General features: G+C 45.9%; 1 protein-coding gene across 2 annotated transcripts in view; it reads left to right on the forward strand.

The window, feature by feature from the left end:
• The window catches only part of LOC126354163 (putative inorganic phosphate cotransporter), a 195266-nt gene that overhangs the window by 57672 nt on the left and 117744 nt on the right, over window positions 1–19850 (forward strand). For both annotated transcript variants that reach the window (XM_050003584.1, XM_050003585.1), the window contains exon 2: window positions 6903–7123. In XM_050003584.1, coding sequence (XP_049859541.1) covers window positions 6903–7123 — 221 coding nt within the window. The remainder of the gene's footprint in view (window positions 1–6902; window positions 7124–19850) is intronic.

The raw sequence follows: 19850 nt of genomic DNA on the forward strand, positions 1-19850 counted from the left end.
ACCTACGGATTACGACTCGGAGGAACCCTAACAGCAACGCCACCATGTTGAATAACGCTTTTGAGCAGCTACAGGACGTCGTGTCACGACTGAAACTCTGTGCAGTAGGCTACATGATGCGCAACTTCACTCCCGACGTCCATGGCGAGGTCAATCTTTGCAACCACGACACCGTGTCGCGTGGTACAGTTGGGCCCAACGGACCTCTCTGGATTGTCCTCACGTTCACTTCACCGATGACTGTCGCATAGGCCTTCAACCACACAATCGTCGGAGTCGTGTTTGGGGGCTACCCGGTCAGGCTGAACGCCTTAGACACGCTGTCCTGTGAGTGCAGGAAGGTGGAGGTTCCCTGCTGTTTTAGGGTGGCATTATGTGGGGCCGACGTACGCCGCTGGTGGTCATGGAAGGCGCCGTAACGGCTATACGATACGAGAATGCCATCCTCCGACCGACAGAGCAATCTTATCGGCAGCATATTGGCGAGATATTTGTATTCACGGACTTCAATTCGCTCCCCCATCGTGCACATCTTGTGAATAACTTCCTTCAGGATAACGACATCGCCTGACTAGAGTAGCCAGCATATTCTCCAGACATGAACCCTGTCGAACATGCCTGGGATAGACTAAAAAGGACTGTTTATGGATGGATGAACTGACCGACCAACCAGTCTGAGAGATCTACGCCGAATCGCCGTTGAGGAGTGGGACAATCTTGGACTAACAGTGCCTTGATGACCTTGTGGATAGTATGCCACGACGAATACAGACATACATCAATGCAAGATTATGCTAGGTATTAGAGGTACCGGAGCGTACACCAATCTGGACTACCACCTCTGAGGTTCTCGTTGTATGATGGTACAACATTCAATATGTGGTTTTCATGAGAAATAAAAAAGGCGGAAACGATGTTTATGCTGATCTCTATTTCAATTTTCTGTATAGGTGCCGGAACGGTCTGAACCGAGGTGATGCAAAACTCTTTTTGATGTGTGTATTTCTACAGTTTTCTCTTACTGTTCTTGACGATAATCTATTTGGTAGTAAATCGGCGTTAGTGGTTTACAGTTACTATATATAACTAACATATCTTGTCATATTAGTTATCTCCATTAATAGGAGTAAGTATGATCTGTATTTATCATACCTCAGCTTTATTGTCGAATTTGCCAGTGACCATAATAAGAAAACTTTTCAGAGAAACAGCACATTTTGCAGCTACCCCTTTGTGATAGATATCTCGTTTTTCGCTTCAGTGTTAAATGGTTGCCGGAGCTCTGAATCAAGTAAGAATCTTGAACCAGACACTTCGAAAGATGGTAGGTCTTTTGATTCGCCTTTCTTCCACTTTATTTACTCAATAAAACTGATAATTACATGCTCTAAAGGCAACGAGACTATTAGAGAAGGTTGACAGTGGCTGTACCACTGAATCCCATAATGGCTAACGCATGACGCTAGACAGCCACAGGAAGTTGACAACAGCGAGGTTTTTCGGGAAGATAGAAACTGATACCGAAAGGATAGCCTAACTGGAAATGGAGGTGTTATATTTGTCACAGTAGGCAAGAAACTCATATCCAAGGATACAGAAATTGAAGCTGAATGCTAGGAGTGATTGGGCAAGACCCAGGATCAAGGGTGGGCATAAAATAATTACTGAATCCATCTATCGGCCACCAGCCGTACCTTCAAATGTAACCGATTACTTTAGAGAAAACCTCACTTCACTTCTTGGGAAACAATACGTAATATCTTCTCCTCAAACTGCTTAGAACAGGTTTCACTTCTCGGGAAACGTTACGTAATGTCTTCTCCGCAAACTACTTAGAACAGGTAATTCAGAACCTCGCTCATGACGGAAATACATTAGATCTAGTGACAAAAAATCGACTAAACCTCTTTGAGAATGACCACATCGATATTGGTATCAGTGACTATGAGACAGTTTTCCGGGAGGGAAGGAGCGCCTGGTCCCCGGCACGAATCCGCCCGGCGGATTTGTGTCGAGGTCCGGTGAACCGGCCAGTCTATGGGTAGGTTTTAGGCGGTTTTCCATCTGACTCGGTGAATGCGGGCTGGTTCCCCTTATTCCGCCTCAGTTACACTATGTCGGCGATTGCTGCGCAAACAAGTTCTCCACGTATGCGTACACCACTATTACTCAACCACGCAAACATAGGGGTTACACTCGTCTGGTGTGAGACGTTCCCTGGGGGGTCCACCGGGGGCCGAACCGCACAATAACCCTGGGTTCGGTGTGGAGCGTCGGATGGGTGAAGTGGACTGCGGTAGTCGTCGTGGGGTTGTAGACCACTTTGGCTGTCGCGGGGTTAGAGCCTCTCAGTCGTTTCTAGGTCCCTGGTTAACATACAATACAGTACAATACAATGAGGCAGTTATAGCAACAACGAATAGTTAAAGTACTGGATGATCAAAAAGTCAGTATAAATTTGAAAACCGAATAAATCACGGAATAATGTAGAAAAAGAGGTACAAATTGACACACATGCTTGGAATGACATGGCGTTTTATTAGAATCAAAAAATACAAAAGTTCAAAAAATGTCTGACAGATGGCGCTTCATCTGATCAGAATAGCAATAATTAGCATAACAAAGTAAGACAAAGCAAATATGATGTTCTTTACAGAAAATGCCAGTATGTCCGCCATCATTCCTCAACAATAGATATAGTCAAGGAATAATGTTGTGAGCAGCACTGTAAAGCAGGTCCAGAGTTACGGTGAGGCATTGGCGTTGGATGTTGTCTTTCAGCATCCCTAGACATGTCGGTCGGCCACGATACTCTTGCGACTTCAGGTAACCCCAAAGCCAATAATCGCACGGACTGAGGTCTGGGGACCTGGGAGGCCAAGCATGACGAAAGTGGTGGCTAAGCACACGATCATCACCAAACGACGCGAGCAAGAGATTTTTCACGCGTCTAGCAATATGGGGTGGAGCGCCATCCTGCATAAACATCGTACGTTCCAGCAGGTGTTTATCAGCTAGGCTGAGGATGATGCGATTCTGTAACATATCGGAGTACCTCTCAACCGTGACGGTAGCAGTTAAAAAATCGGAGTCACGCATTTCATCAAAGAAAAAAGGCCCGATAACGGTAGATGAGGTAAATCCAACCCATACCGTGACTTCCTCGTCGTTCAATGGAATTTCCACGACAGTTATAGGATTTTCAGTAGCCCAAATTCTGCAGTTGTGGGCATTGACAGACCCTCGGAGCGTGAAGGAGCTTCGTCGGTCCTCAAAACGTTACTCAAGCAATCGTCATCCTCCGCCATCTTTTGAAACGCCCACGCTGCAAGTGCCCTCCGCTTCACTAAATCGCCAGGTAACAGTTCATGATGCCGATGGATTTTGTACGGATAGCATCGGAGGGTACGCCTAAGCGCCTACCAAACACTAGTGTATGGAATGCCGGTGCGACGTGCGACTGCACGAGAGCTGACTTCCCCGTGCGTAGACGAACCTACTGCAGTCTCCATTTCTTCCTGAACTTTCTCAGCAGCATTACGCCTTGTGCTCGGTAGGCCACTACGGGGTCTATCGTCTAAACAATCCGTGGCTTTGAACTTCAAAATCATTGTCGCCACAGCTGCATTTGTCAACGGACCTTTACCCGATCGAATCCCCTTCCTATGGCGACAAGATTGTAACGCTGAACTAGCACATTCCCCATTATGATAATACAGCTTCAGTAAAAGCGCCTTTTCAGGTAACGTCAACATGCTGCGACTGCTGGCGCATCTGATTCTCTCTCTCATTACAGCTCCTTTTATACACGATTGTCTTGGGCAGTCACTGACGTTTTGCTGTCCAGCGCCATCTGTCGGACATTTTGTGGACTTTGTTTTTTTGGTTCTAATAAAACCCCATGTCATTCCAAGGGTTCTAATAAAACCCCATGTGATTCCAAGCATGTGTGTCAATTTTTACCTCTATATCTACACTATTCCGTGGTTTATTAAGTTTTCAAATTTATACTGACTTTTTGATCACCTTGTACAAAAGGCAACTAAACAGGACTCTTAGGTAATTCGGAGTTGGAAACGGTATTAAACTGATCATCGTTACATTACCTACACAAGTTAGAGCCAGTGGGAGTATTATGCAAAGACTGACTAGAACAGGGGAATGGTGGACAGCAGAAGACGAGAGTTTTGAGAGATGAAGTAAGGAAGGCAGCAGGGGATGAAAGAGGTAAAATAACAAAGCCTAGAAGAAATTCGTGGATAACACAGGAGATGTTGAATCCATCGGATGAAAGGAGAAAATACAAGGAATGTGGCAAATGAAGCAGGCGAAAGGGAATACAAATGTCTAAAAAATGAGGCTGACAGAAAGTGGAAAACGGCTAAGCAGGAATGGCTAGACTACAAATGTAAGAATGTAGAATCATATGCCACTAAAGGAAAGACAGATACTGCCTACAGAAAATGGAAACAGCCTCTGGAGAAAGAATAGCGCCTCTATGAATGTCAAGACCTCAGATGGAAAACCAGTGCTAAGCGAAGAAGATGTATGGTGGAAGGAGTATATAGAGGACCTATACAAGACTAACTTGAAAGCAGTATTATAGAAATGTAAGAGAATGTAGATGAAGATGAGATGGGAGATATGGCACTGCGAGAAGAATCTGACAACTCACTGAAAGCCCTAAGTCCAAATGAGGACCCTGGAGTATACGACATTCCGTTAGAACTACTGATAGCCTTTGGAGAACCAGCCACTGCAAAACTCTTACATCTGGTGTGTAAGGTATGTGAGACAGGCGAAATACCCACAGACTTCAAGAAGAATGCTAATAACAAAGAAAGCAGGTGCTGACAAGTATGAAAATTATCGTACTAGTAGTTTCATGGTTGCAAAATGCTAGCACGAATTCTTTACAGAAGCTTGGAAAAACTGATAGAAGCCGACCTTGGGGAATTTAGTTTGGATTCCGGAAAAATATAGGAATACGCGACGCAATACTGACCCTACAGGCCGGCCGCGGTTGTCTCGTGGTTCTAGGCGCGCAGTCCGGAACTGTGCGACTGCTACGGTCGCAGGTTCGAATCCTGCCTGGGGCATGGATGTGTGTGATGTCCTTAGGTTAGTTAGGTTTAAGTAGTTTTAAGTTCTAGGGGACTGATGACCACAGCTGTTAAGTCCCATAGTGCTCAGAGCCATTTGAACCATTTGACCCTACAGTTTATCTTACAAGATATATTAACAAAAGGAAAACATTCGTTTATAGTGTTGACGTTGACTGAAGTACTCTCTTTAAAATTCTGGAGGTAGAGGGCTAAAATACAGGTAGCGAGAAGCTATTTACAACTTGTACAGAAGCCAGACGGTTGTTATGGGAGTCGAGGAGCATGAAAAGGAATCAGTAGTTGGGAAGGCAGTGAGCTAGGGTTGTAGCGTATCTCAGATTTCAGTTCGTACACTAAGCTAGCAGTAGATGACGCCAATGGGATATCTGGAGTAGGAATTAAAGTTTAGGAAGAAGAAATAAGAACTTTAAATTTTTCCGATGACACTGTAATTCTGTCAGAGACAATAAAGAACTTGGAAGACCAGTTGAACGGAATGGACAATGTCTAGAAGGGAGGATATAGGATGAACAGCAAAAAAAGTAAAACATGGATTAAATTAAATTCGGTGATGCTGAGGCAATTGGATTAGGAAACGAGATACTTGACGAAGTAGATGAGTTTTACTATTTGAGCAGGAAGAAACTGATGACGTCCGAAAATGTAGACTGCCAATGGCAAGAAATGCGTTTCTGAAGAGAAATATGTTTACATCGAATACAGAGTTAAGTGGTACAAAGTCTTTCGTGAAACTATTTGCATGCAGTGTAGCCTATGGAAATGAAACATGGACGATAAACAGTTTAGACAAGAGGAGGAGAGAGGCTTTTGAAATGTGGTGCTGCAGAAGATTGCTCAAGATTAGATTGGTGGATCGCGTAACTAATTTGGAGGTAGCCTGACCAGATGAAGAAATCCTTTGATAGGACACTCTGATACATCAATGAGTCATCAGTTTAGTACTGGAGGGAAAGAGGGGGGGACGTAAAAATCGTAGAAGGAGACCAAGAGAGGAATACAGTAAGCAGATTCAGAAGGATGTAAGTTGCAGCAGCTATTCAGAAATGCTCAGTATAGGGTAACATGAGGAGTTTTAAAATAGTCTTCGGACTGTAGACCACAACAAGAAAGACATAGCACTTAAATAACTGAGAAGCTGTTTACTGATTTCCTTGATAAAACATTGGCAGATCATCATAGAAAACATTCTGCAGTCCTCCTTACAACCGCAAGGAGATGATTACATCCAACAGTGCAATGTCCCTACATGCTCTTGTTACTTACCCAAATATGATATGTATGACCATCGTCAACTCCCGTGTTCATCATCAATAACACATCTGATCCCATTAAGGAAATATTAAATCTTTGTTGTGCCACACTCTTCTTGAGGTGTGAATGAATGTTGTATCAGCCCCATACGTAAACACTGTTTTTTCTTTTTTACTACTCCATCTGCAAGAAATACTGATTCATAGGAAATATTCATCCACATTCCGTACTGATGAAAACGAGATACGCCCCCTCTGATAGCAATTCCAGGGGCGCTGTCGAGCACTCTCTGATAGTGATCAGTTCTACATTAATAGCTTGTATCTTACTGCTTGCCAAATATTGACTAAGAAAGCCTCTTCTAGCATTCTAACGGGTTATCTCCTAGTCTAGCGCCATAACAGTAGCTAGCGTCAGTGACCTTAGCCATGGGCCGAGTGTAGCACTGCGGAGTGTTCATAACGACTTGTCAAGAGAGAGGGGAAATACAGTTTTCTGGAATCAAAATGCCACCTGTGTGTGCAGGATGGTGGAAAGCACGCTACACCCTCCAGCTGATGGGAATGCTGGGCGTCGCGAACCTATACGCGCTGCGTGTCAACCTGTCGGTGGCCATTGTGACCATGGTGAACCTGACGGCGCTGGAGATCCGAGAGGCCAGGGAGGGTCATCACCTCAACGGCTACGCCAACACCAGCACCGAAGACGTCTGCCCTGGAGAAATCTACGAACCGAGCACTGTGGACGTGAGTAACTCTCATTGCTCCAGCAGTTGTCAGTCTTTTCAAGTAGTGAAAAATTCATATGCGGAGCGCTGGACTGAAGTAAATGTGTGTGTTAAAGTTACCACAATCATAGAATTTGCGGTATAATCATTTCGGTAACTATGATCTGAAGCAAGACTTTCTATACGAGTTCACTATATCGAATCAAAGAAATCCTGGAAAAACGGTAGTTCTTTGCTGTTTCCAACCTCAAAGATTTAGTCCGCATCTATAGACCATTTCAAGAAGGTTGCAGGAAAATGACGAAACACCTATTTCATTTATATCCAATTGGTAAAATGTGTTTCCAACAGGTGCTCAACCATTTTCAGTGGAAAATTTAGTTGTTCGGGGTATAAACGATGGTGTCGTTTGGCGATTGGTATGTCCGATATGCATTGTATTTGGGATAGTCAACACTTGCCCGCAATGGCATCACACTCACCTCTCGCTCATTACAACGCTATAAACGCATGTTGAAAGTAAATTTCCAAGCCTCAGTATGCTACTGATATATTATTAATAAAGGACTCAAATACATCCAAATCACACCACAAATGAGAAGAACTTTAGAAAGGACTAGAAGTTGTTTACAGCAAACAGCTTAATTCTTAACCCTACTGTACCTGATCCATATAAAAATTCAGTGCTTTCAGGTATTAGTATAGATGAATGAACACACAGTAAATCAAAGTTAGTATTTGAAGTTCCTCCGGAAACTGCTTGGATAAAATACTGAAGTGGTAACACTACACACATCCTTCAACAAAAAATATCAGTAAAGTTAAACCCTCTTTCCGTGCAACGAACGACTCACTGCTATTCAGCGCAGCGCTCATCACGTGATTGTGTCAAGTTTTATTTATTTATTTTAACGGCTGCACGTTCTTTCAGTTTTTATCCACAATATACGGAATGTTTCAAAACTGTTCATCCGATAACACAAGGTTACATGTTCTACGTGGGTAAAGATCACAGTCCGATGCGTAAGTTAAAATGTACCCCAAGTTACTGTTGTCATTTTGAAAAGAACCAATCAATTTTATGGGGGCCTAACTTCCACAAGCATGCACATAGAAATTTGAACCGCTTTCTGCAAATACGTTCAGGAGCTACGTTTTCATTACATTTCAAAAATGTTCAATGTATTCTTCACTTTTTCTTTGGGCCCTCAGACTTTTGACTGATTTGATGCGCCCCGCAACGAATTACTCTCCGGTGCCAACCTCCCATCTCAGAGTATCACTATGAGAGTTACTGCCTGATGTCTTAACAAATGTCCTATCCAATCGTCACTTCTTATTGCCAGAGTTTTCTTTGTATATCCTGAGGAGAAGCTCCTCAATACTTGGCTCATCATTTCGCCAGATTTACAATATTCTTCGGTAAGATCACATCTAGAACGCTTCGATTCTCTTCTGTTGCTTTTTCCCTACAGTCTATGGTTCATTCCCACACAATGTTGAGCTTAGCATGTTAAGGCCCCACCGTGTACTTCAGTGTTAATTTTGGCACCAGCCAACTTATGATGCACAAGAGGGGCAACCAGGGGAATCAAGGCGTACTGTTAGTGCCGACTGCATACATTCAGGGGCAAAAGTGATTGAACTATAACTTCTAGTTCCGTTAATTGCCTTTTTCCTCCTGGGGGTTGATTTACGACCCCCTAAAGATAATCTGTTCTTATAAGGAACCCCACACTCCACCCCCAACTCATCCATCCCCCTCCCCCACCCCTCTTGAAACTTACAATGCTCCCTATCCCCCTCAGAAATCCTAGCACACTATTGATGTCAAAATAATTGCCTAATTAAATAAACTGATCAATAAAATAACCCCTTTCTCTCTGGGAGCTACCCAGCCCTCTTCCTCCCTCCTCCCTTCCCCCCACCTGGAAATTGGCGAAACTGTGCTGGAGGTGAAGGATATCACGACAGGAAGTTCAGTTACATTGGGAAGGATACACTGTTCATTTACAAAATCTAGTTTGCAGGCGTTTGATCACTTTCTTGTTTGGTGTGAAAAGCTCATCATTCTCTGGTGTTTGGAAAGATGTAGATCTTGTAAAATACATCGAAAAAAGTAATTAAAAATATCACTGTTTTTATCACACAAAGAATACCGTCATGATTCACTCACTGCACGTAATTACACTGTGAGAAATCTTTCGATCATAAACACCTGTTGCCCTCCATCCACTGGGATGCACAACACACACCAGCCACTTCACATATCGCTGCGTGCATGGGCTCCTGCATGCATGGGTTAGGAGAGACGCTTGAACTAAGTGCTGGCTCATGTGGTGCACAGACCGTAAATACCGCTAATCCCCAAACAAAAGCGTCAGGCAGCTACAACAGTTTGATAGTTGACACCTGAGAAACTCCTCTCGAATCACGTGCTCTTTCCCGTGAGGTCAGCTGCCGTCGTCTGCTGCACCAGCGGCTGGGAAGCCGTCAGTTGCGATGTCCGCAAGGTCCCGTCATGGACGGACCACGCACCGTGGGAACAGGTTGCCGTGAAGTCCGGGCGTCAGACCCGGCGGCACCTATGACCAAGACCACTCTACGCCCGGTCCTGCTGGAAGTTCTCACTGTAGTTGGTCAGCCATGGTGCCGACCGAACTTCGGCCGTCCTCCAGAGCTGAAGTTGACATCTGGCGGCGAAAGGATCACTCCTGCGAGCTGAAACAGACTTCCAGAATCGTCACCTACGAAGAGTGAACATTCAGACACGAACCACGGCCGTCCTCAGATTCGAACTTCTTCCTAATGGCTTCTGTATATTGCTGCCTGCGCTCCACTATTTATATCCGGCAGGAGGAGGTTTTTTACCGTCGGTTGTAGCTTTCTGTTATTACTACCGCAGTATATTGCACCGTAACTTAGCGTGCTGGCCTCACTTGCCCTCATTCAGCACTCTCCAGGCTTCGCTCGGCGCTCGGTCTGTGTGCGATCTTGCGTCAGCCTGTTCGTAGACTGCTGCTGTCCGCCAGTCTATCTGTGCATGCTTACTTCGCAACGCCTCAGTCGCCAGCGTGTCTGTGTTTTGCCATTCTCCACTGCATGAAGAAACGCTTACTACATGTGGCCGCAACACTGCCTCCTCCTAAAAATTAAATTCGTCCCCGAATTTACCCTATACGTTAATTCTACATCTATCATATTATTCTACTTCTTCCCTATATACATCCAGGATGCCCTGACTCATGCCCTACTGGTAATCCATTCTACAGGAATCTCATGGAGTCGTCTTGCATTAACATGCTGAATCCTCCGTTTTAATAAGGATATACCACACTGATAAATACAACCAACACAGTAATAGTACTGATTGAAATACCAATGGTCACTATGTTTTGTTTCCGCCTGGTATCGTACTCCTCCACATGCCTTAATAATTGCTGCATTGAAATTTCACCTTTCTCCGAATCTACTAGTTTATGTATCCTGGAGCGATGCTGAATGACAAATCTGGCCAGTACCGCGTCAGATGAGTATCTGTAACCTTGGTGCCTCCCGTGACTGTCGCTGGTGAGCTGAAACGATCCCCTACTATTTCACAATTTTTCCCACTGATTAGCAAACCACTGTCCTGTAATTCCATCTCCGTGGTTGCTGCCCAATTCCCATTGTCATAATACTTGGCTGATATCCTCTCCGTAGCGAATACTGAATACTACCAATGCCTCCCAACTTGCTGAAAATGTGGCATAGGCTTCACTATTATTCTCCGACACTGCGACGCTTCTGCTTCTGTCCTAAATAACTGGATCTCACACGACCCCTTGCCCATGAAAACAACTCGTGGTGGACAAATGGAAACTGAAACTCTAAAACTGACATGTGTATCCACCTCCTTAGAAATTAATAAAATCTCCTGTGTCCTGATCTGTACGCCCTTCCCCATGCACTCCCATCTCACCGGATGAGGATGCACTGTGTAACAGTGATACCGTCTCACCACGCTAGGTACTGGAAATCTAATATCTATATACATCTTATCTACATCCGTTGTTACCTTACTCCTAGATATATGACAAAAAGTGACATACTCGCTTCAACTATCGGCACTACGTGCTCTGCCCCCTCTGGAAATATACCTCTTCCTGCTTCAGACTCCATCTGAATTTTTCTCGTGACATCAACATCGCCGGCCGGTGTGGCCGAGAGGTTCTAGCCGCTACAGTCCGGAACCGCGCGATTGCTACGGTCGCAGGTTCGAATCCTGCCTCGGGCATGGATGTGTGTGATGTCCTTAGCTTAGTTAGGTTTAAGTAGTTCTAAGTTCTAGGGGACTGATGATATCAGAAGTTAAGTCCCATAGTGCTCAGACCCATTTGAACCAATCTGAACAACATCACACTCACCTGCCCGTGCAATGTGTGATGTACTGGCTCTTGCAATTCATCCATCCTAACTTGTGCATCACCAATGCTGTTAACCAGTTCCCACAGCAATTTAGCCATTTCGAGCTTCCTTTACACTATATCCAATCGCGTTTGTACCTGTTCCACATCCGTATTCAATAATTTCTGTGTTTGTCCTATATATGCTTGTAACCCTGTAGCCATTACACGCACCATGCGTGTGACATTCAACAACTCTGTACCTAATCCCTGTATCTATGTTGTGTTGAAACGTCCCCTTAGAAAAAATTATACATGACTGTGCTTAAACTGACACAGAATATTTTTTTGCGCAACGCAATCTGACTTTCAGAACTCCCTACAAAAGGATGGCCCTGACTAACATTAACCTATACGTTTCAGATATCACTTACCGCAAAAAAATATTGGTTACTCGAACTACTGCAATACAGCGAGCGCCACTACTGCCAGCTAAATAAAAGATTCAAACTACGCAAGGCACTAACTACTGATAGGCATAGTTAGCAAATGAAAGATTTTAATAGAGAACAAACAATGTATTTACCTCAATAGTCATAATATACACTCCTGGAAATTGAAATAAGAACACCGTGAATTCATTGTCCCAGGAAGGGGAAACTTTATTGACACATTCCTGGGGTCAGATACATCACATGATCACACTGACAGAACCAAAGGCACATAGACACAGGCAACAGAGCATGCACAATATCGGCACTAGTACAGTGTATATCCACCTTTCGCAGCAATGCAGGCTGCTATTCTCCCATGGAGACGATCGTAGAGATGCTGGATGTAGTCCTGTGCAACGGCTTGCCATGCCATTTCCACCTGGCGCCTCAGTTGGACCAGCGTTCGTGCTGGACGTGCAGACCGCGTGAGACGACGCTTCATCCAGTCCCAAACATGCTCAATGGGGGACAGATCCGGAGATCTTGCTGGCCAGGGTAGTTGACTTACACCTTCTAGAGCACGTTGGGTGCCACAGGATACATGCGGACGTGCATTGTCCTGTTGGAACAGCAAGTTCCCTTGCCGGTCTAGGAATGGTAGAACGATGGGTTCGATGACGGTTTGGATGTACCGTGCACTATTCAGTGTCCCCTCGACTATCACCAGAGGTGTACAGCCAGTGTAGGAGATCGCTCCCCACACCATGTGCCTCTGTCATATGGAGTCCTGATTGTGGCGCTCACCTGCATGGCGCCAACACGCATACGACCATCATGGGCACCAAAGCAGAAGCGACTGTCATCGCTGAAGACGACACGTCTCCATTCGTCCCTCCATTCACGCCTGTCGCGACACCACTGGAGGCGGGCTACACGATGTTGGGGCGTGAGCGGAAGACGGCCTAACGGTGTGCGGGACCGTAGCCAAGCTTCATGGAGACGGTTGCGAATGGTCCTCGCCGATACCCCAGGAGCTACAGTGTCCCTAATTTGCTGGGAAGTGGCAGTGCGGTCCCCTACGGCACTGCGTAGGATCCTGCAGTCTTGGCGTGCATCCGTGCGTCGCTGCGGTCCGGTCCCAGGTCGACGGGCACGTGCACCTTCCGCCGACCACTGGCGACAACATCGATGTACTGTGGAGACCTCACGCCCCACGTGTTGAGCAATTCGGCGGTACGTCCACCCGGCCTCCCGCTTGCCCACTATACGCCGTCGCTCAAAGTCCGTCAACTGCACATAACGGTTTACGTCCACGCTGTCGCCTCATGCTACCAGTGTTAAAGACTGCGATGGAGCTCCGTATGCCACGGCAAACTGGCTGACACTGACGGCGGAGGTGCACAAATGCTGCGCAGCTAGCGCCATTCGACGGCCAACACCGCGGTTCCTGGTGTGTCCGCTGTGCCGTGCGTGTGATCATTGCTTGTACAGCCCTCTCGCAGTGTCCGGAGCAAGTATGGTGGGTCTGACACACCGGTGTCAACGTTTTCTTTTTTCCATTTCCAGGAGTGTATATATCAGTTCATGACACAAATTCTTACAAATTTCAAAACTCCGCCATCTCTCTCTCCACGTCCACCACTGCTGGCGTCTCACCTCCAACTGCGCAATGGTACGCGCTGTTAGCATCCAGCTGCCGCTGCCCGACACTACAATGGCAGACAACAATGCAAACTAGCCACATACTGCGCACAGCACAGCCAGTGATTTTTCATACAGAGCGCTACGTGGCGGCGGCGTTACCAATAAAAAAACCTAAACAGCCTGCTTACAGTGTGTATATCCACTAACTTCCGTATGCTTTCCTCCCTGTCGCGAATAACTGTTAATGAATTGTTGAAACCCTCAATATAATCTCTATCCGCTGCTCCGAACATTGTTTTCAGCAACTTCCCACCTGCATTCAACCAACCCCTCTTTACTCTGTTTCTCCTCCCTGGAATCAAGCTCACGGCTTGGCGCAGTTGTTCCCTTATTTCCTTACATGACCTATCCAAAGTCTCGTACTCTTCTTGCACGTCCCGTAGTATTCCGTTCTTAGGCGCAACCGTTTCCACACTCAATACCACCTCCTGCAGCTGCTGCATCTCTTTCCTTACCTGCAGGATGTTGAGTGCCAGGCGAAGCGTCCACTAATGACTCGTGAGGACCACATCCGGTTGTTTCCTCAACAACACCCCACTTACCCCACTTCGCAACGGCATATCCTATACCTGGCCAGCTTCTGGCAGCTGCCTGAGGACTACGCCCTCTACTATCCACTTGTACCCCATCCTGCGTCACCTACAGAACGGAGAGATAAAGAAAAAATTCCCATCACCACCACTTAATACCAATAAAAAAATGTTAGTCCATGCACAAAGCCGGCCGGAGCGGCCGAGTGGTTCTAGGCGCTACAGTCTGGAACCGCGCGACTGATACGGTCGCAGGTTCGAATCCTGCCTCGGGCATGGGTGTGTGATGTCCTTAGGTTAGTAAGGTTTTAGTAGTTCTAAGTTCTAGGGGACTGATGACCTCAGAAGTTGAGTCCCATAGTGCTCAGAGCCATTTGAACCATGCACAACAATAATCCACACATGATAATTACTGCTAACTATGTATCCCTCTAATGCAACTTAATACCCAGTTTACTGTCTGCTTCTGGCGCTTTCTGCCAGAAGGAGAAGTACATATACACGGATCTACTACCCCCTGGAATAGCTTAACTCTACTAACGTGAACCACTGTTGTCTTGGTAGGCAATTGTAATTTTACATTGACAGGTGATGTCATTTACACTACCTGGTACAGTCCCTGTAACTTGTTTATGAACTTCTTGGTTCTCCCTTTTGGAACATACGGATAAGCTAGTTCCACCCATTGGCCTACTCTGTACTGTGTTAACTTCCTCGTTGTACCCCCCCCCCCCCCCCCCCCTCCCAACCGTTCTTGTCGTTCCAACGCTTTCTTGTTAGCTCGTCTAACTCTCTGCCATAATTCCTTGATGGTTTTCGCAAATTGCCTTACATGCTCGCCCTCTGTTCCCAGCCTTGGAGGAAGCATGTCAAAAGGTGATGGCATCTTCCACCCATACACCACTTCGTATGGCGACAATCCTGTCGACGTATGTACCTTACTATTATATGCACTGGGTACGAATTGCAAGCACACATCCCAGTCGGTGTGTTGACTATTTACATAGTGACTCAACATCTTAGTGATCGTGCAATGCACTCTATCTATTCATCTGCTTGCTTGCTGATGGAATGGACTAGTCTGTAGTTTCTTTAGTTTCACTAACTTACGCAGTTGCTTCATCAGATCAGACGTGAAAGTAGTACCTTGATCCGAGATTAATGACTGAGGTATCCCATACCTGAGTAACCAGTTATAACCAAAGCTTGTGCCACTGTACTTGCCGGCCGGTGTGGCCGAGCGGTTCTAGGCGCTTCAGTCTGGAACCGCGTGACCGCTACCGTCGCAGGTACGAAACCTGCCTCGGGCATGGATGTGTGTGATGTCCTTAGGTAAAGTTCTAGAGGACTGATGACCTCAGATGTTAAGTCCCATGGTGCTCAGGGCCATTTGAACCTGTACGAATTTTTGATAATAGCTCGCAAGACCAATATACAACTTCAGTTGTTTAACCGTTTGCGGAACCGGAAAATCACGTACTGCAGAAGTAAGACGAAGATCTGTCCATACCCCATCCTGACTGATAACATGCCTGAGATAATTTACTTGTGCTTGCGCAAAATGGCATTTGTCTAAACTTAATGTTAGCTGTGCTGCATCTAATCTTTTAAACACCTCCTCTGACCGTTTCACATGCTGCTCTATATGTCTTGAATACCATCCACATACACCATGCATTTTTTTCGGTTTCATCCCGCGAAGGACAATCTCCGAAATGTTGGTGGAGCGTTTTTTTAGTCCAAACGGCATTCTTTTATACTCGATGTGACCACAATGCGTCGTAAATGCTGTTTTTGGCCTGTCCTCCGGACATACTTCAATCTAGTGTTAACCGCTTCGCAAATCCGTGGAGGAGAAAAATTTTCACTGCCCTAGGTTGTCTAACGTTTCTGTGATATTCGGAATTGGATATATGTCCGCCACTGTCCGTTCATTCAAATGTCTGTAATCGCAACAAAGGCGAAATTTTTTCGACCGTCCATTGTCTTCTTCGCAACTAGGACCACACTATTTGGCCAAGGACTATTACTGTGCTGAATTATCCCATTTTCCAGTTGTTGCTCTATTAATTGCTCTACTACTGGCTGTAACTGTTTCGGTAGTCTGTGTGGCTTAAGATACACTGGAGCGTGATTCCCTGTCAGAATATGATGCTTTGTTATCGGTGTAGCAGGTAATGTACCCTGTGCTTCAAACAATGCTTTATACTTTAGTAATAATGCTTCCATACCCGAACGATCATTCCATCTCAAATGATTTACGTTGTCACAAAGTGCAGACGTGCTGACGGTTTGCTTTACATCATAGTCTATCCTCGAACTATCGATGTCCTCTTCATCCATTAACTCTACTGTGGCTATTACTAATCCCTTCGGCAGATCGACATTATCAGGCCCAAAATTATCTAAACTCACCAGAACCATAAACTGCCCGTTTGTGTCCGTTACTCATGATACACTCCTACGAATAAAGCAATGCTTTTTGTCTAAAACCTCATTACTCGGTTGTGGCTCTACCAAGAATAACCCCTGCTGTGGCACACCGACATCCACCGGTACCCAGATCAACTTCCCTGTACCTGTTCGTACTTTGTCACACGAAATAACCTTTAATGCACTTGTACGCAGTTTAGTTGGTATCACCATAGCTATCGGTGCACCTTGCGACTCTGAAAGATTTGCAACAAGTTCCCATCGAATTCCAGCGTATGTTGCGAAAGGTCAATTTTGGAGTGATGTTTAATCATGAAGTCCAACACAAGTATCGCTGAAAATCCCTGTCCCACAGTTGATAATACCTCCATTTGCTCCCGGAACCACAAGTTCCCTATCTTAAACTTGAGTTGTGATGCCCCTAGTGCATCTAATTTTTTATCACCTACTGCGCGCAATCTGTATCTCGGAGCTTGCAATCCTTTCTAGCCCATGAGGTCAACACTGACAACTGAGACATGTGCTCCAGTATCCTCTAACACTTTTCGCCACTTATCTTTTATCCCAACCATCAAACTACAATCCGCCTCTTCGTGCACTCTCTGAGTACCTCTTTTTACTGGGAATGCCTTGCGACGGCAGGAACACTCCCTTTTCGGTTTAACAGTTTTTTATCTGCTGTATCATTAACCTGTTTCTTCGCTTTACACTGCCGTGCCGTATGCCCTATTTTCTGGCAATTGAAAGACTGCGGCTCCCGACGTTGTCCCTTAAAATGACCTTGCTTTCCACAACGGTAACACTCATTGGAAGACGAAAACATTTTCTTGTCATTGCGACTTATAGTGGCGCTATCCACTTCCTGCAAATGTGCAGCTACGCGCAATGCTGCTGCCAAGTCATTTGGATTTTACATCCGTATCCGGCGTGAAAAATCCGGCGAGACCTCTTGCAAAAATGCGTCTAAAGGTCTATTCTCTGATTCTTACAATAGAACTTCATTTGCACTCGCATCTTGCTTTAACTCGTATGTATATGCATTCGTTCTCCTAATTCTGTCTGAAAATTCTTCTACCGTTTCACCCGTTTTTTGCATCATACTCCCTAATTTTTCTTTAAAAAATCTGGCACTGTTTTGTTTCCTAAATCTTTGCAATAATCCCTCAGCCAACACTGTGAACGTAGTATCATCCTTTAACCCTTCGTGGTATGCCACATAAGTCTTTGCGTCACCTATTAACCGTAACCTCGCCATTTGCAAACACATTTCATCCGACTAGCCACACGGTCTAGCCGTACTATATACGTCAGCAACGAAAACATTCACATCCTCTGATGTTTTGCCTGAGAAGGAAGGTATCAAATTAGCTGCTGAACAATCTGCCACACTGGAAAAGACAGTGCCCTTGCATTCCACACTATCGCTTCCCGAGCCTGATTGAGTATTTTGCAGCAGTTGTTGCTCCATCCCCTGCGTGTGCTTCCTTTGCAACTTATTTTCTTCAATCAGTTTCTTAACTTGCTCTGTCAATGCGACTACAGCATCACTTGTCCCGGTTGCATGTGTCTCTCGCAATTTCCATGCCGTATACCTCACCTCACAAAATAAAATTGTGTTACCCAGAAGCACGTCTAGTGGCAAGTCATCTAGACTTAACACGTTGCCCAATTACATGACCATGGAAGCCACACATACCACAAGTGCTTGGTACAAACTTACCGCAAGGAGCGACGTGACCTGTTAATCCACACACTACACATTTAGATGGTACTGAGTTAATGTGACTATCATTTCCACGAACTGTGATAAGTGTACAGGGCTGCTAGGCCTTTCAAATGACACTCTCGCATCCCTTAACGTTACCCTCGACATGACTAGCTACACAGAAAATACAGAGAGAAGGCAGTTGCTGGACTCACCCTATGTGGTGTTTCTCGGTTGCTCCGCAAGGTGCTAGGCAAAGTCGTGGCGAGGGTGCTCCTGACACCAATTGTTACGACTTCTGCACCACTTGTTAGCAGCAGACACACTGGCTGCGCCAAAGACTGATATGGCGTGTAGTTTTACAATTATTTATGGAAGTTCCTTTACAATTTCTCGTCATCTCTGCCCAGCCCTGCGGACCCTCCGCCTGGCTGCTGCTGTGTAGATTCTCCGACAATGCGTGCAACGCGCCCCACTGATCGCACTTGGGAGCCTCAGGCCACCAGTGCTCCGCTGAAGCCAGGATGCCCTGTGGTTGAGATGAACTCATCGCCCCAGTACGGACACGCCCACGGTGTCACATTGCCATGAGGTCAGCTGCCAACGCCTGCTGCACCGGCGGCTGGGAAGCCATCAGTCGCGATGTTCGCGAGATCCCATCATGGATAGACCATGCACAGTAGGGCCGGGTTGCCGTGAAGTCTAGGTGTCAGTCCCCAGCGGCGCCTGTGACCAAGACCGCGCTGCTGCCCTTCCTGCTGGAAGCTCTCACTGTAGTTAGTCACCCATGGTGCTGACCGAAGTCAGGCCGATCTCCAGAGCTGACGTTAACATCTGGCGGCGAACAGATGACTCCTGCGCGCTGGAACAGACTTCTGGAATCGTCACCTACGAAGACTGAACATTCGCACACGGACCAAGTCCATCCTCAGATCCAAACTGCTTCCTTATGGCTTCTGTCCGTTGCTGCCTGCGCTCCACAATTTATATCCGGCAAGAGGACGTTTATTACCTTCAGTGGTAGCTTTTTGTTATTACTACCGCAGTATATTGCAGCGTAACTTAGCATGCTTGCCTCACTTCCCCTGACTCAGCACTCTCCAGGCTTCGCTCAGCGCTCGGTCTGTGTGTGACCTTGTGTCAGCCTGTTGGTAGACGGTTGCTGTCAGCCAGGCCATCTGTACGTGCTTACTTCGCAACGCCTCGGTGGCTGGCGAGCCTCTGTTTTGCCATTCTCCACTGCGTGAAGCAATGCTTACTACATGTGGTCGCAATAATGCAGACACAATAGCTCAGTGATCTCAGCTGAAGTCAGTCTCTGTAAGAAGAAGAACCATGAAGCATCAACAGCATAAGTGAAGATCCTCACCTTGCCTCCACATCGCTGAAGAAGCATAAAAGTAAATACTCATTACATGTCGTTGCTACTAGTACTACATGTAGCGCTGTGTCCTTCTCCTCTTTGTCAAGTTCGCTGTCTTTGTTCAACTCCATGTCACTGCTTGTGGATGGTTATTGTTTCTTCTTCTTCTTCTTCATTCAGCGACCTCTGGTG

The sequence above is a fragment of the Schistocerca gregaria genome, chromosome 3 (genome assembly GCF_023897955.1).
Source record: "Schistocerca gregaria isolate iqSchGreg1 chromosome 3, iqSchGreg1.2, whole genome shotgun sequence".
In the NCBI taxonomy this organism is placed as follows: Eukaryota; Metazoa; Arthropoda; class Insecta; order Orthoptera; family Acrididae; genus Schistocerca; species Schistocerca gregaria.